Raw genomic sequence first — 17003 nt, 5'->3', positions numbered from 1 at the left:
CCTCGCGAGGGCGCGGGTCCCCGGCTCTGGGACTTGAGTCGCTCTGTCCCGAGCGTGCCTGCGCCTGCGCACTCAGAGCCCAGCCCACCGGCTTCCGGCTGTGGACTACATTTCCCAGAAGCCCCAGGGGGGTGGTGTAAACTTCCACCTGGAGGGCCTCTAGCCGTGCGTACTGGGTGTTTCAGCTACCGCGGGTGAGTTAGTCGAAACCTGGGGAGAAGTTGGTGCTAGGTGAGGCGGAGCAGGACTCGTCTGGGGTAGGGAAAGGGATGGAGCTGTAGCCCAGAGTGAGGAGCCCAGGGCGCATCGTGCCCGCAGCCTCAGGCCTGTATTGGAATGAGGAGAAGAGAGGGGGGATTGTGTGACTAATTGTGACAGGCTGTGTGTGTGTGTGTGTGTGTGTGTGTGTGTGTGTGTGTGTGTGTGGTGTGTGCGCGCGCGCGCTCCCGCGCGCTTTCCAGAACCAAGTTGGGCCTCCTGTCGGTGGGCACGGTTGTCATTCTGATGCTGGTGCTTGGCTCAGCGGTGTGTGTGGCTGACCCACGCCCCTGCTGCTTTCCCCTTCCTTCCCTCACAGCCCGGGTGTCTGTGCAGACTTTCCCAAGAGGAAGTCAAATATTGAACCCTAGAATGAAGATTCTCAGAAAGCAAGAAGACACAGTCCTGGGCTTGGTATGGGGCTTTTAGAGCTAAAAGTGTCTCCAAGACAAACTCCTGGCTCGAAATGGTGGGAGGGGTTCCTACTTGGAGGCGCTGTGGGTGCTGCTACATTTTTCAGAACCACAGCTTTCCCATATCTCTGATTCTAGGAATCGGCTGTGATTTCAGAGACAGGTTCCAGCCTCCCTGTCTCATCTGGTCATATGTGTGAGGTCGGAGCTGATGTGGCCCTGGAGGGAACTTCTCCGTCTCTCTGTGCTCTAAGAAAGGCCTGAAGAAGGTCTCATGATTTCCTTCTTCCCCAGTCCTGCCTTTCTCCCCCAAGAAGTATCCTGAGCAGGAGGGGAAAATTGTTGTTGCACATCTAAAAGTACAGATCAGGTGAGTTTCTACTTCCTCTTTGTTCATAAATGAATCTTTGTTTTTAGTACATGGAAGCATTTGCTTTTCTTTTCATGAAATGTCCAGTGGCCTATTCTAGGCCTTCCTTCCCAATGAATGAGGGGCCGTGCAGGTGGCCCTCTCTCACTCACTTTTTATAATAGTAAGAAATATATATCCTGGAGTCTAAAGTTAAAACTTTGTTTTATTGAGATTAATATTTAAGTGGAATCACATCATTGATCTTCTGCAGAACCTAAGTTTAAAAGTAAGGCAAGATCAGAGGCGTCTGTTTTTTAAGGTGTTTAGGAGCAGGAATGTGAATGGAAGTCTGAGCGTGGAAGTCTGTATCATCATGGTCAAGGATTTCTTCCAAGGAATCAATGGGTTGAGATTTATGTTTATAAAGAGTTTGTCAAAAGAAAAAAATGTACATATGAGTAAAGTAATATTCATTGTGATGAACAATAATACTCAAATTTTAAATTTTATATGAATGTCATTTACTATTATTGGAATTCAGAGACATTTTACAAGGTTATATCCAAAGCGATATTTCAGTTGATTATTCAGTGGAGAAAGAGAAAAAGAACCAAACACTGTTCTGTCTGCTTCGCCCAAATTTTCTTATTTAGTCTGCAGATGCCCCTCACCTGACATGTCCATTCAGAGGAGAATTTTGTCAGTAAAAAGTTCTCATTGTATTGAAGAAGAATGTTCAGGAATTGGTAGGCTTTATTATAATGGTCACACTGATTCCCTTACTATTCCCACACATGTCAAACAGATTTGCTTCCAAGAATTTTCAAATATTTTAAAATTGGATATAGATTTATTGTATACTTAAGATTATGGAATTAATGCTCATTTTTTGCAAAAAGAATCAGTTATTCAATTATATTACATGGGGGACTTATAAAAAAGAAAGTTAAATAGCCCCAGCACCACTATTAATACTTTGGGAAGTTTTTTTTTTTTATACTATGCTGTTTGAATTTTATTTTGGAACATCTCATTCAGATCAAAGTGACAACAAAACTTGTAGTAATAAACAACAAAAATTCCATGAGGAGTGATTTGTTGAGCCAGATTTATTAGAATTCTACTAGAAGTCTTTTCTTAGGTAATGACATTCTTAGTTCTCCCTTAGCCAATTGTAGTGAGTTCCAAAATATTTAGATCCCAGCTAGTAGAATTGAAGTTTTGAACCCAAACTCATAATTTCTTTTTTTAAACTTTTTATTTTACACTGGAGTATAGTTGATTAACAATGTGTTAGTTTCAGGTTTACAGCAAAGTGATTCAGTTATATATATACATGTATCTATTCTTTTTCAAATTCTTTTTGGGGAGGTTTATTTTAGCAAAATTTTTTTCTCTCCAGCTGTGTGTGTGTGTGTGTGTGTGTGTGCGCACAGAACAGAAATTATTCTAATTGAACATTCAAAGGACACAGACTCCCCAACTCCTATTTAGAAAAAGTAATTCTACCATAGGTTTCTTATACCTCCATGAATACAGAAAGAAGAGGAAAGTGCCAATGAAGCCCTCTAGTTTGACAAACCTTCCAAGTATTTACATCTCCAGATTTATGCCTTTTAGGGTTATATAAATCAATTCAGAGTAATCATTATGGCACAATTTATCAAATAAGATAAGCTTCAGATTACACTTTTTTTAGATTTTTAAAGTTGCTTTCACAGGACATAGCAATACCCTCTCTAGTCCAAGTATCTTTTAATGCAAGTAACATTTTAGAAGACAGATTTATAATAGTAGAAAACAGAATAAGATGGTAATAATTATAAATATTCATGTAAATCTTTACATAGGACAGGAGAGTAAGATTGAACCTCTTATTAACGTTCTCCATTTAATACCTTATTAGGTTCTTTACTTTAGCTTTATGTTGAAGAATGGTGTCTCTTTTGTAGCGGCAGGAAAAGAGTGGGCATGAGACTCAAATATTACTATAAAAAAAGAAAGTAGAAAATAATTTTATCTAATAACAATACTATCTAACTTTTATTTAGTAATTATATGTCATTAAGTGGTGTCTATGTAATATCCCAACCTTCATGATAACTTTAGGAGGTAGGTGCTATTCTTATCCCTGGTTTATCAATAAACTAACTGAAAAGTTGGTAGTTGTCAGACTAGGACTCACATTCTGGAAGTCTGACAACAGAGCCTGTATTTATGAATGACATTATAATCCCTCCCTTCATTTTACATACTTTTTTGTTTTGTTTTGTTTTTTGGCCGCGTTGTGCTGCTTGCGGAATCTTAGTTCCCTGACCAGGGATTGAACCTGGGCCCTCGGCAGTGAAAGCTCAGAGTCCCAACCACTGGACCGCCAGGGAATTCCCTATAATTCTTTAATTTGCCTGTATCAGTCAGTAATTCGTCATGAATGTCTTTCTCCAACATTAATAAGGCCTAGTTTGCCATCATAACTGACCCAAAGTTATGCAACCTGTTGCCTCCTGTAGCTATTTATTTTTCTAACAGTTGGTTACTCTAAGTTGTTATGTGATAAACATCTTGTGCATGTATCTTAGTGTGCTAAGAAAAACTGCCAAAAATGGAATTTTGGTCAAATAACAGACATAAGGGCTCACAGTATGCTGAATCTCATCATAGTAGTTAGAGGAATACAAGCACTGAAACATAGTTACTATCCCTTAAGTTTCTTGTTATACAGCAAATAATATAAAATCAGAGCAGACAGAATAAGCATGAGATAGGAGGTAATAAAGCCACTAGAGAAATTCAGGTCACATGCCTTGGGGATTCATGGAAGGAGATATTATATCTCTAGCAACCTCTGTCAGGTTTTGACCAAATTATTCTGAGTTCAGAGGAACTCTACGGTAAAAAATGGAATTTAGGCTGTATGATTCATACCAGCTCTGTCCAGTAGAACTTTCTGTGGTGATGGATATCTTCTGTATTTACATTCTCCAAATGGTAGCTACTAGCCACATGAAGCTATCGAGCACATGAAATGTGGCTGGTGCAACTGAAGACACTGAACTTTTAATTTTATTTAATTTTACTTAATTTAAATTTTTGATTTGATTTAAATAGCCATATGTGGCTGTCATGTTGGATCTCACAACTTCATAACTTACAGTTTTTTTTGTAATGATGTTAGATTCAAAGTGAGACTAATGGAACAGCTACAGATAACGTCATCAGAAATTGGGAGACCCTTCTGCTAGAGTGCTAGAGTGCCTGGTCTGGCTTCATGCAGGAGGCCTCTGCTCTGTATCTACACTTGTGCAGCTGGTTCCCTGTGGTATAGGAAGGGCTTGGCTTCATCCAAGCTCCCTCTTATCTCTCCTGATTTGTATGTGGGGCACTGTGGGGTAGAAGTAGAAAGAAGGCAAAACAGGATCATGTTAACTTAAGTCATTTGGGGATTTCTTTGAGACACACCTGGTCTCAAAGCTTCCTGTTCCTCCCCCAGTCCTGGCTTCTCTGGACTCTGTGCTTTTCGAGCGGAGGAAGCCCAAAGAGGAGAACAAGTTCTTGCAGTTCTACAACCATGGCCCATGTAAGTTCATGTTTATCCTCCTTGAGATGTCGTGGTTTTGAATTCCTGGGATCATTTTTATTATCCTGAGACTTCCTTCCTAAGACAACCTGATTGCTGAAGCTGCGCCCAGTTGCTCTGATCACAGTGAAGGATGGTGTCATACAGCCTAGTGGCCTCCTCCTTTGCCCCTCTTCTCTCTTTGCCCCTCTTCTTTCTCACCTGTGTTCACCTATTCATCACCTCTCCAAGTGCCCAGTCTCTCTCAGGAGCACTGATGGAGCAGTGATGGATGAAGTTGCTTGAGGGAGATATCTGAACTTCCCTTGTTAGAGTCATGATTCTATGACACAGACATGATGGTCCATTAGACTCCACAGACCTGAGTTTTACAGGTTGATAAGATGGAATTTAGTGTTGGGTGTTCTGCATGTGATGAGATCCCATACCCTGAGAAACTTATAGGGCAAGATTGGAGTGTGACTGAGGCCTGCACGTGGGGATATCAGGGATCTATCCAGGGGGTCCCCAGAGGGATGAATAACAGGGCAAAAGTCAATTTTGTGGTTGAGGAGGATGTGCTGGTCTCTAGTGACATCAGTGTCATTGTGGATCATCCTACATCAGCATCCTCCAGCTCAGGATCAAGACAAGTGCTCCTGAGGGATGGTGGGAGCAGGTAGGAAGACCCTCCAGATCCCTTATGGGGAATGAAGAAAGGCTAATGGGACTGGGGAAGACCTTAGACATCTTGTCCAAAATAAATGCCTAAATATGACAGAAGGATTAGTCTGATATATTCACACGATGGACGATTAGCCAGCCGGTAAATAAATTAACTGAAGAGTTTGTCATTTGTTATAACAAGGAAAAATGCTTATGACATTTTCTTGCATAATGATGAACCTGAGTTTTAAGGAAATCAAATGTCAATCGCGTCCTATTTTCTAAGATAGAGATTTTAGAGTACTTTTGGGAAAAAACAATTCATTACTTCATTTTTTTTTAATTCCTTAAAAAAAAAATTCCTTGAAGGGAAAAGAGAATGGAACTCACATTTATTCAGAACTTAAACGGCAGGCACGTGATAGGCAGTGTGCTTATTTATAGGATTTCATTTCATTGGGAACCTTTGATTATTTTATTCATTCATTCATCCCATGGTATACAGGACATTCTGTTTGTACCTACTGTATTCTTTAAAAGCGTATAGGCACTCCACTTTAGAAATCACAGATTTTCTTATTCTTCCCTACATATCACGGGCTTGAACCTCAGTTTGCTGCTTGCTATATCATTGCCTCTTTCTTGCAAAGCAGTTTTCCATCTTGAAAATACATTTTAAACGTTGTTTATGATACATGGATCTGTCATTTCAGATGTCCTTGTCATTCAGGGACGTGGCCATAGACCTCTCCCAGGAGGAATGGGAGTGCCTGGACGCTGTTCAGAGGGCCTTGTACAGGGATGTGATGTTGGAGAACTACAGCAACTTGGTCTCATTGGGTAAGGATATCTGTGCAAATAACTGACAATCTGTTTTCTGGAATATCAGTTTTCTCCATTGTTGAATTTCAGAGCTCTGTTTTAAGACACCAGCTGAATGTCTGCCCCCTATTTTGAAAGAAATGGTTTGAGCATTATTGGGTTGGAAATAGGCACTTGGTTAAGCATCATCTTCTCCATCCTGCAGTGACCTTCTCTCTTCCCTCTGGCCCTTCCTATAATTGCCTGTTTTTCTAAATTAGTCCTAGATTTGAATCCCAAGACATTATCAGAGAAGCCAGGTGTCATATAATGGGTATGCTCAGAATTCCTGTAGCTGCTCTGTGTTCATGTCTGACTCACTTGAAAAGAGATTAGCTAGTCTCAGGGTTTTGTGTTTTTGTGATCAGATCAATCTCTACATTTTATATAGTGGTGAACTGGGTTAACAATATCCATTTAAAATTCAAGCAAACATATCCCATCAGAGAAAAGACATATTCTCTTCAACCTACTTTGTGCTTGAAAATTCTAGTCTGTGAATTTTGCATTTTCTATTGAAAGAATTCTGAGGAAGAACTTGGAAGTGTTTTAGGAAACAGTATTTTTCTTTTATGTAAAAAAATAATAAGAACAACAACAAAAATAATACTACATGTTAGGCATCCTTGCAAGCCCTTACATATATATTAATTCATTTAATTCTTACAAGAGCCCTATGAAGTAGGTAATATTAGGCCCATTGACATTGATAAAAGCATAATACACAGAAGGATTAACAGCTGGTGGGTGACAGAGGATCTGAACTCAGACCACAGGGCTCCAGAGTCTGTGTCCTCAACCCCTCTCTATACTGCCTTTAAAAGCAGAGCAAACCTTTTCCCTCCCCTATCTGGCCTCTTTAGTCCTGTGACCATGAGTCCATGTAAATGTCAGTATTCTTCAATGGCCTTTTTTCATTTTATCAAATACTATTTTGACCTACAATTTAATATAAATGTAACCAAGTCTAAATTAAGTCATCTAGAACTTAAGGTTTATTGTTTGTTTGTTCTAAATCATGTGGCATTTCTTTTCCGTGAGCAGGATGTTCCTCTCCTAAGCCAGACGTGATTACTTTGTTGGAGCAAGAGAAAGAGCCCTGGACGGTAATGAGAGAAGGAACAAGAAGCTGGTACACAGGTCAGTGATGACAAATCAAGCGAGGGGGATGCTGTCACAAGTTATAGCCCTTTGGGTCGGGGAGAGGCATGGCCCTAAGATGTTGTTTGGAAAGCTCCTTTCGAAGGCCCAAGGCCTGTGGGGAAAAGGCCTGAAATCTGGGAAAACATTCAAATCCTCTCAACATGAGCTCCCATATATAGGACTTGTTTCTATAGATTTTGATTCCGCTTGTCTGGGTCGGTGCCTGAAGAGCAGTATATGTAAGGAACTCCCCTACATCCATCCTAAGTAGGAGGACCACTGACTTAACTTGTTCCTCTAATCACTTATTTTACCCTCTTTTAGAGTCACATCATTAAGTCTTTTGCCTTCTTTCAAATTGCATTACAATTTAGAGTTCTCTAAATCAGGATCCAGCAAACTTAGGCCCAAGGGCCAAACAGTTCACCATCTGCTTTTGTGTGGCTCACAGGCTAAAACTGGTTTTTACATTTTTAGTGGTTGAAAAAAATCAGAAGAAGGATATTTTGTGAAACATAAAAATTTTTGAAATTCAAATTTCAGTATCCATAAATAAAGTGGTAATATAGTACACCTACACTTATTCAATTACATACTATCTATGGCTGCCTTTGAGCTATAAGAGCAGAGCTGAATAATTGCAACAAAGACCACATACCCTACAAAGCCTAAAATTTTTACTCTCTGGCTCTTTACAGAAAAAGTTTGCAGACCCCTGCTCTAAACCTTTTCATCTAATGTGTATTGTTTTTAGTTTGTCTTTTATTTCGCCTATGAGATGCAATCCCTTATTCTATCCCAACATAGAAAAATCACATCACAGCATTTGTTTCCTTCTTGGTTTTTTCTTGTTTTTTTTTTTTGTTTTTTTTCCAGATTTGGAGTCTAAGTATGTCACCAAGAAGTTATTTCCGGAAAAGGATATTTGTGAAATATATCTGTTTCAGTTGCAGAGAGTGGACAAAAGTAAAACTTACATCTGTGAGGATACCATTTTCAGAAATGATTTGCAGTATAAACATGAATTTGAGAGACAAGAAGGACATCAAATGAGATGTGGTAGTCAAGTGATAATCCAAAAACATATACCTCTTCTTCTGCATCAGAAAATTCATGCTAGAGAGAAATCATACGAATGTAAGGAATGTAAGAAGGCTTTTAGACAACAGTCATACCTTATTCAACATCTGAGAATTCATACTGGTGAGAGACCCTATAAATGTAAGGAATGTGGGAAAGCCTTTTGTCGTGTAGGGGACCTTAGAGTACATCAGACAATTCATGGTGGGGAGAGACCCTATGAATGTAACAATTGTGGAAAGACCTTTAGGCTTCATTATCATCTTACTGAACATCAGAGAATACATTCTGGTGTGAAACCCTATGAGTGTAATGAATGTGGGAAGGCCTTTAGTCGTGTTCGAGACCTTAGAGTACATCAGACAATTCATGCTGGGGAGAGACCTTATGAATGTAAAGAATGTGGGAAGGCCTTTAGACTTCACTATCAGCTCACTGAACATCAAAGAATTCATACTGGTGAGAGGCCTTATGAATGTAAGATTTGTGGAAAGACCTTTAGGGTACAACGACATATTAGTCAACATCAGAAAATTCATACTGGTGTAAAACCCTATAAATGTAATGACTGTGGGAAGGCCTTCAGTCATGGCTCATACCTAGTTCAACATCAGAAAATTCACACTGGTGACAAACCCTATGTATGTAAAGAATGTGGTAAGTCCTTTAGTTTTCATGCAGAACTTACTCGACATCATAGAATTCATACTGGTGAGAAACCCTATGAATGTAAAGAATGTAGAAAAGCCTTTCGTCTCCAAACAGAACTTACTAGGCATTGTAGAATTCATACTGGAGAGAAACCCTATGAATGTAAAGAATGTGGGAAGGCCTTTATTTGCGGCTATCAACTTACTTTACATCTGAGGGTTCATACTGGTGAGATTCCCTATGAATGTAAGGAATGTGGGAAAACCTTCAGTAGTCGCTATCATCTTACTCAACATTACAGAATTCATACTGGTGAGAAACCCTATGGATGTAAAGAATGTGGGAAGGCCTTTCGTCTTCAAGCAGAACTTACCAAACATCACAGAATTCATACTTGTGAAAAGCCCTATGAATGTAAGGAATGTGGGAAGGCCTTTATTCGTAGCAATCAACTTATTTCACACCAGCGAATTCACACCAATGAGAACACCTATGAGTGCAAGGAATGTGGGAAGATTTTTAGTCGTCGCTACAATCTTACTCAACATTATAAAATTCATACTGGTGAAAAACCCTATGTATGTAAAGAATGTGGAAAGGCCTTTCGCTTTCAGACAGAACTTACTCAGCATCACAGAATTCATACTGGTGAAAAACCCTATAAATGTAAGGAATGTGGGAAAGCCTTTATTCGTAGCAATCATCTTACTCAACATCACAGAATTCATACTGGTGAGAAACCCTACAAATGTAAAGAATGTGGAAAGACCTTTAGTCGGCACTATCATCTTACTCAACATCACAGAATCCACACTGGTGAGAAACCCTACATATGTAATGAATGTGGGGATGCTTTTATTTGTAGTTATCAACTTACCTTACATCAAAGAATTCACACTGGTGAGATTCCGTATGAATGTAAGGAATGTGGAAAGACCTTTAGTCGCCGATATCATCTTACTCAACATTTTAGACTTCATACAGGTGAGAAGCCTTATGGGTGTAAAGAATGTGGGGATGCCTTTCGTCTTCAAGCAGAACTTACTCGACATCACACAATTCATACTGGCGAGAAACCCTATAAATGTAAAGAATGTGGGAAGGCCTTTAGTGTTAAGTCAGAACTTACACGACATCACAGAATTCATACTGGTGAGAAACCCTATAAATGTAAAGAATGTGGGAAAGCCTTTATTCGTAGTGATCAACTCACTTTACATCAGAGAAATCATATTAGTGAGGAACCCCCATTCATAATGTAAAGATACAGTGGCCTTTAGAAAATGCCTTTTATAACAACAGAATTCATAATTGATTTAAGAAAGTTTTTACTTGTTAGGGAACATATAGGAATCCCTTTTGCTTCGTGCTCAAAACTTAACAGCAGTAGTTTTATACTATATATATTGATTTAAAGAGTTGAAAAATTACAGCATCACCCAGCCTTGGTTAACTTTAGAGAATGATACTGCTGCAGTACATCTCAAACCAAGATAAAGGGTACCCCTTCCCCCCTCAAAATTGTTGTTGACCAATACTTTTACAAGATACAATGAAACTGGATTACCAGATACATGAAACTGAAAGAAAAACAAACATACAAAATGAAAACCCCCAATTTTTTATTATTGGACTTAACAGACATAAATTAGCTCTGTCATTTTTCTGTAAATGTCTCTAAATGTTTGCTCTCGGTGTCTGTACCTTAAATCATTGCAGACCAGAAGCAAACAACCTGTGGACCAGCATCAGTACATGGACCACACTTTATGTAGCATTGTAACAGAAAATAATTCTGTTAATGTAACAGATGTGGGAAAAGACTTCAGCCATAGCAAATCTTTACTATAGTTCTCATAATTCCACCCCTGCCTGTGTGGTATTGGCAAGACACTACTCCCCTCTGTGCTTTATTTTAATCTATTTTACTTAATTTCTTTTGTGCCTCAGTTTTAAAGTGGTGATTATAGTACCTACCTAATAGTACTTTTGTAAGGATGAAATGTTAATAAAAAACAAAACCTTTAGAAGAGCACTGTTCAATAAATATTATTTTATTATTAGTGATATTAGTAAGTTCATGTGAGAGGAAGACCCTGTGAATATAAAGAATTTGTAAAAACTGTCCACTACCTTTCATTTTGTTTACTTAAATTAATAATTAATTATGGATAAAGTTTAGTAAAATAAACTTTCACTTCTAAAATTCAGAAGTCATTTCTGAAAACTAACGTGAGAAAGGAATCTCTAGAGTTGATGGATATGGAGATTATGAGAGAAAGCTTTTGAAGAATCAGGGAGATCTGTAAAGCTTTTTCTTTTATAATCCACAAAGCAGACGTGTTACAGTCTTCTTTTTCTGCCCCAAATTCATGATAAATGAGAAACTAACAATGAAAAGGCCACTGTCCATTTGGAAAAAAATAATAGTGCAGGGAACACTTGTATGCCCTCTCTAGATTCAGTGATTGTTAAAACGTTGTCATATTTGGTTTGCTTCTGTATAATTTTTGACATTTTTTGCTGTGTTATTTAAGTATAAATATAGACATTATAACATTTCACCTCTCTCTATATATATCATGTAACTCCTAAGAATAAAGGCTGCCTCCTACTTAATCACTATATAACTTCACACCGAAGGAGAGTAACAGCAGTACCATATCTGTAATATTACAGATAGATAAGCAGTGCCTTAACCCAACATATCTAAAAGAATGTTTCTGGGAACAGTAGTATTTAATGGTACTTGAAAAATGTTCTGTGGTCAGAGATACTTATGAACTTCTAAATACTAAATCCCTTCCAAGAAAAAAATGTTGATTATCACGCTAGCAAAGGACTTAAGAGGCCTACAATAAAGAAAATTTGCTTAACTTAGTTTATCTTACTGTATCTTAAACTTTACTAAGGAAGTCCCATTCACAATACCTAATTTCTTTGGGATGTGAACCCACACTGACAAGGCTGCCATAACTGAAAAACAGTGACCCTAAAGATAGACACTCCAGATAACCATAGCAGATGCTTAGCTATGTTGAGAAAGGAAATGTGTGATGTATTTCTCTGCTGCTCACATCTCTTCCTCTGCAGTCAGTTGCTTGCCCTCTGAATGTAGGGCTGATACTTTCTACAAAATTAAAAACCCATTTGGTTTAGTTTTTTATATGAACATAGCATGACATATTTAAACCTTCTCTTCTTTTTTAGTGTTTAACAATTTTTTACTATTTCAGATATACTTCAGTGAATATCCTTGTCTGTGACTGTTCGTTTCTGTGAGCTGGAATTTCTTTACACATGTGGAAGTAGAACTGCTCATACGTTATATATTCTTTCAGTTATGTTAGATATTGCTACATTGATCATAGGTCACATACACTTCCAATTCTATTAGATATTGCCAAATTGTTCTCTTAAACTCCTATCAAATTGAGTATTCCTACAGCCTTATGTTAGGTATAAGTTTTAATAAATATTTTCACAAATTTCAATTTCAGTTGCACATTTTTTCAAACGTGTTTCTTGGCCAATCATTATTCCTTTACTTTGAATTTCCAATTCTTGACTTTCTCCATTATTATTGTTCTGTTGTTTGTTTGTTTTCTAATTGACTGGAATGGCATTCTGGATAATTCATTTGCAATTATTTTCTCCTACCTTAAATATAGCATTAGTTATGTATCTACTGAACACTCATTCTATTTTTATGAGACAGATTTCTAGGTTATACATTGTGTAATAATAAGTTTTATTTATTTTCTAATATTTATGTCTATTACTTTATTTACTTTTCTTTTGAGATAGACTCTTCAGAACAAAATTGAATATTATGGTGATAGCCGTCATCAATTTCTCTGAATTTAATGGAAATTTCCCAACATTTAATCATTTACCGTAATGTTCACTCTATTTGGAGATAAATTCTCTTTGTTGCCTCTAAATAATTTCCTTCAATATTTGTAGGGGACCAGAAGATATCTACTTTGTTTGGTAGTGATTGCTGAATTTTGTCCAAGGCCATTTTGTTATTTATTGGTATAATCTTATGTTTTCTCACCTTAAATTTATTGATGTATTGATTTGTTTTTATTAGTTCCTTGATATAAATTTATTGATGCACTGATTTGTTTTTATTTAAAATTGAATTTTAAACAATTCTGGTCATATACTGTGATTTTTGTCATACTGCTGAAGTACATTTGGTAATATCTTACTTAGAATTTTTCCATCTATAATCATATGTGAGGCAGTATTATAGTTTCCTTTTTCTTTGATAAGATTTTAGAATTCAAATTAACTGTTCTTTAAAAATTAGAAAAAACTTGTCTCTAAAATATGCTGAATTTTGTTTTCTATTTTTTGGCCATGCCAATTGGCATGCGGGATCTTAGTTCCCTGACCAGGGATCAAACCTGCACTCCCTGCAGTGGAATGCAGCATCTTAATCACTGGACTGCCAGGGAAGTCCCTGTTGAATTTTTTATATATTGACTATGTATTTGATATCCTTGCTATAAATTCACTTAGTTCTAGAAGGGTTTATTTTTTTTAATAAATTAGAGTTTTCTATAAACACAATCAAGACACATATCAATATAAAGATAATTCCTTTTTCATTTTCATTTCCTTTTATGTCCTTCAATTGCCTTATTGCACAGGCAAGGACAGTGTTGAAGAAGCACTCAGAATGGACCTTGTTTCTGACCTTAGGGAAAAAGCATTCAGTATTTTATCATAAAGTGTTATGTTAGCTGTTCATTTCATAGATATCCTTATCCGATTGTGAAAGATTTTTCCATTACTAACTTACTGAGAGCTTTATCGTGAACAGTGTTGAATTTTGTCAAATACATAAAAAGCACCTACTGACACGATCTTTTGGTTTCCCTCCATCTTTAATGTGGTGAATCGCTTTGATTAATTTTAGAATGTCATACCAGCCTTGTGTTCCTAGCTTATGCCCCATTTTGTCATGATGTATTATCCTTTATATATATATATTGCTGAATTCCATTTTCTGATTGTTTTTTGGAGATTTCTGTGTGTATGATTATTATTGATATTGATCTGTAATTTTTTTTCCTTATGATCTCTTTTTCAGGTTTTATTATCAGTTAAGTTGATGTCATAGAATGAGATGGAAAGTGTTCTTTATATTCTGAAAGCAATATTGTAAGATTCATATTATTTCTTTCTTAAATTCTGGGTCAAACTGCCATTGAAACCATCTGAGCCTGGAGTTTTCTTTGTGGAAAAGATTTATAGTTTCAACGACAATATATGCCCCCAAATTGAATTTTTATATTATACCAAACTAGTGAAAATGAATTGTAAAAGAGAAAAGTTCCATTTTTAGAGAACATAAAATACATAGCAATAAGTTTAACAAAATGCATGCAGGACTACTGCTTAAAAATTATACAGTTTTGCTGAGAGAAGCTAGAGAATACCTAAATAAATGCTAAGATATGCGATAATCATGGGTGAGAAGACCCAAAAATGTATGAAAGGCAATTCTCCTCAAATTTACCTGTACATTCAATGGAAGGTAATCAAAATCCCAACAGGCATTTTTGTAGAAGGTGCTACGTTGATTGTAAAACATATATGGAGGGCTTCCCTGGTGGCGCAGTGGTTGAGAGTCCGCCTGCCGATTCAGGGGACACGGGTTCGTGCCCCAGTCCGGGAAGATCCCACATGCCGCGGAGCGGCTGGGCCTGTGAGCCATGGCCGCTGAGCCTGCGCGTCCGAAGCCTGTGCTCCGCAACGGGTGAGGCCACAACAGTGAGAGGTCCGCGTACCGAAAAAAAAAAAATTCATAGTAGTTCATAATCCATAGAGACAGAAAGCAGAGTGGTGGTTGCCAGGGGCTGGGAGGAAGGAGGATTGGGAAGGGATGCTTAATCGGTACCAGGTTTCCATTTGGAGTGATGAGTAAGTTCTAGAACTAGATAGTGGTGATGCTTGCACCATATTATAAATGTACTTAATGCCACAGAGTTGTACACTTTACAGTGGTTAAGCTGGCAACTGGTAAAATTGTATGTAATGTGTATTTTACCTTTTTTTTTTTTAATATGCTCACAAAGGACACAGAGAAAGGGTAAATGGATGAAGAAAGGCAAGTGTAGGGCAATAAGGAGGGAAGGGGACGGGGGCAACCCCTGAAAAGGTCAGGCTGGTGATCACTACTCAGCTCAATCGATTGTCACCATGGGAGAATGTGGGTCAGATTTCAGAATTTCTCAAGTTAAGACAGAAATAGGGATTTCATGTGAAAACAACCCATTTGGATATGTGGCAAGTAAGTGAGGCTTTTAAAAACAGAATGTGGGCCTGCAGGTCCCCAGTTTACAACTTTGGCAGCAGGTGACCTTTTGGGTTCAGCCAGCTCTAGGAATGTGGTATATAGGGACAGGGACCAGGCACAGGGAGGTGTCCTACACGGTGACACACTCTGCGAGGGATGCAAGTCAGCTCTCTGACTGGAAAAGGAAACCAGCTGTGCATACACTGGAGTGCAGAGCCCCTATCTCTGAGGTTGGGATTAGGCACCAGCATACATTGGCTCCTCCCACTTCTGCAGTGGGCAGAATTTAGTTTCCCTCCCAGTTGATGGTGGGCATGGCCGCATGACTAGCTTTGGCCAAGGGAGGAATGTTAGCAGACACCTAGGCGCACAAAGGTTTAAACACTCTAGTGATGTTAAACACTCTAGCTCTTGAGGAAATTATGCCCCCTTCAGCCTGAGCTGCAGAGTAAACACATACAGAATAAACCTGAATCCAACCAACAGCTCAGGGCCAAGCCCAGCTAACATGGGGGCTGGTGCAGAGTCACCCACTGAAGCCCGCTCTAGATCAGACACACTGCAGCTGACCTCAGTCCAGTGATCAGGAAGCTAAGTGTTTGGTGAAGCCGCTGAAGTTTGTGGGTAGATTATTAAACAGGGTTGAGTCAATATCTGATACCACCGTCAGGAACCAAATGGGTTTTGTAAATCCAAACCCCAATTCCTCGTTCTTAAACTTTGTGCCATTAGATAGCCTAATCTTTAAGCTATCTTTACACTCTTAAAAATTATTGAGGACCCCAATGCACTTTTATTTATGTGAGTTCTGTCTGTCAATATTTACTATATTAGAAATTAAAACTGATAAATATTTAAAATACAAGAACAGTACTCAATATTAGCCATGAAAGAAATACAAATCAAAACCACAGTGAGGGGAATTCCCTGGTGGTTCAGTGGTTAAGGCTCTGAACTTCCACTGCAGGGGGCACAGGTTCCATCCCTGGTCAGGGAACTAAGATCCCATATGCTGCGCAGTGCAGCCAAAAAAACCCCACCAAAACCAAAACCAACCAAACAAACAAAACCCACAGTGGGTACCACTTCACACCTACTAGGATGGCTATAATCAAACAGACAGAAAATAGTTATTGGCGAAGATGTGGAGAAATCAGAATCCTCATACACCACTAGCGGGAATGTAAAATGATACAGCCACTTTGGAAAATAGTTGAGAAGTTCTTCAAAAGGTTAAACATAGAGTTAACAATTCCTCTCAAGGAATTCCCAACAATTCCTCTCAGACGTATATATTTTTTTTTCAAGAGAAATGAAAACATATGGCCACATAAAAACTTGTACACAAATGATCACAGCAGCATTATTCATAATAGCTCAGGGGTAGAAGCAATCCAAATTCCCCTCAGCTGATGAATAGATAAATATAATGTGGTCTGTCCGTACAATGGAATATTATCTGGCAATAAAAAAGAATGAAGTATTGATACAGACTACAATGTGGATGAACCTTGAAAATATTATGCTAAGTAAAAGAAGTCAGTCACAAAAGACCACATATTGAATGATTCCACTTTATGTGAAATGTTCAGAATAAGCAAATCTATAGAGAAGAAAGTAGATTAGTAACTGCCAGGGGCTAGGGGTCGGGGGAACAGGGAGTAACTGCTAATGAGTGTGGGGTTTCTTTGGGGGGAGGTGAAAAGTTTC

The 17003-nt window shown here is 38.2% G+C and overlaps 2 protein-coding genes across 17 annotated transcripts in view; one reads left to right on the top strand and one right to left on the bottom strand.

Moving 5' to 3' along the window:
- FCGBP (Fc gamma binding protein) overlaps positions 1-17003 on the bottom strand; it is a 143294-nt gene that overhangs the window by 97523 nt on the left and 28768 nt on the right. For 3 of the 10 annotated variants that reach the window (XR_010938880.1, XR_010938882.1, XR_010938883.1), the window contains exon 4: positions 9858-10058. The gene's annotated coding sequence lies outside the window, so the exon portion shown is untranslated. Of the gene's footprint in view, position 1; positions 460-2114; positions 6194-8226; positions 8366-9857; positions 10059-17003 lie in introns of those variants that run through there. The other 7 variants (XM_067718052.1, XM_067718056.1, XR_010938879.1 and 4 more) reach the window with 6 other exon arrangements.
- ZNF546 (zinc finger protein 546) lies at positions 122-12474 on the top strand. 7 transcript variants are annotated; one of them, XM_067718061.1, is made up of 7 exons: positions 122-194; positions 578-672; positions 810-1041; positions 4514-4600; positions 5959-6085; positions 7151-7246; positions 8126-12474. In XM_067718061.1, exons 4-7 carry the CDS (start codon positions 4592-4594, stop codon positions 10240-10242), a joined length of 2349 nt encoding a protein of 782 aa, XP_067574162.1. In that variant the 5' UTR covers positions 122-194; positions 578-672; positions 810-1041; positions 4514-4591; the 3' UTR covers positions 10243-12474. The 7 variants fall into 7 exon arrangements, with proteins under 7 accessions (XP_067574162.1, XP_067574160.1, XP_067574166.1 ...); XM_067718062.1 differs by having other exon boundaries at positions 136-231; XM_067718059.1 differs by lacking the exon at positions 578-672.

This window comes from Pseudorca crassidens, chromosome 20, assembly GCF_039906515.1.
Source record: "Pseudorca crassidens isolate mPseCra1 chromosome 20, mPseCra1.hap1, whole genome shotgun sequence".
NCBI classification, from domain to species: Eukaryota; Metazoa; Chordata; class Mammalia; order Artiodactyla; family Delphinidae; genus Pseudorca; species Pseudorca crassidens.
Note: the sequence above shows the minus strand (reverse complement) of the source record. Positions and strands in the feature narration are given on the sequence as shown.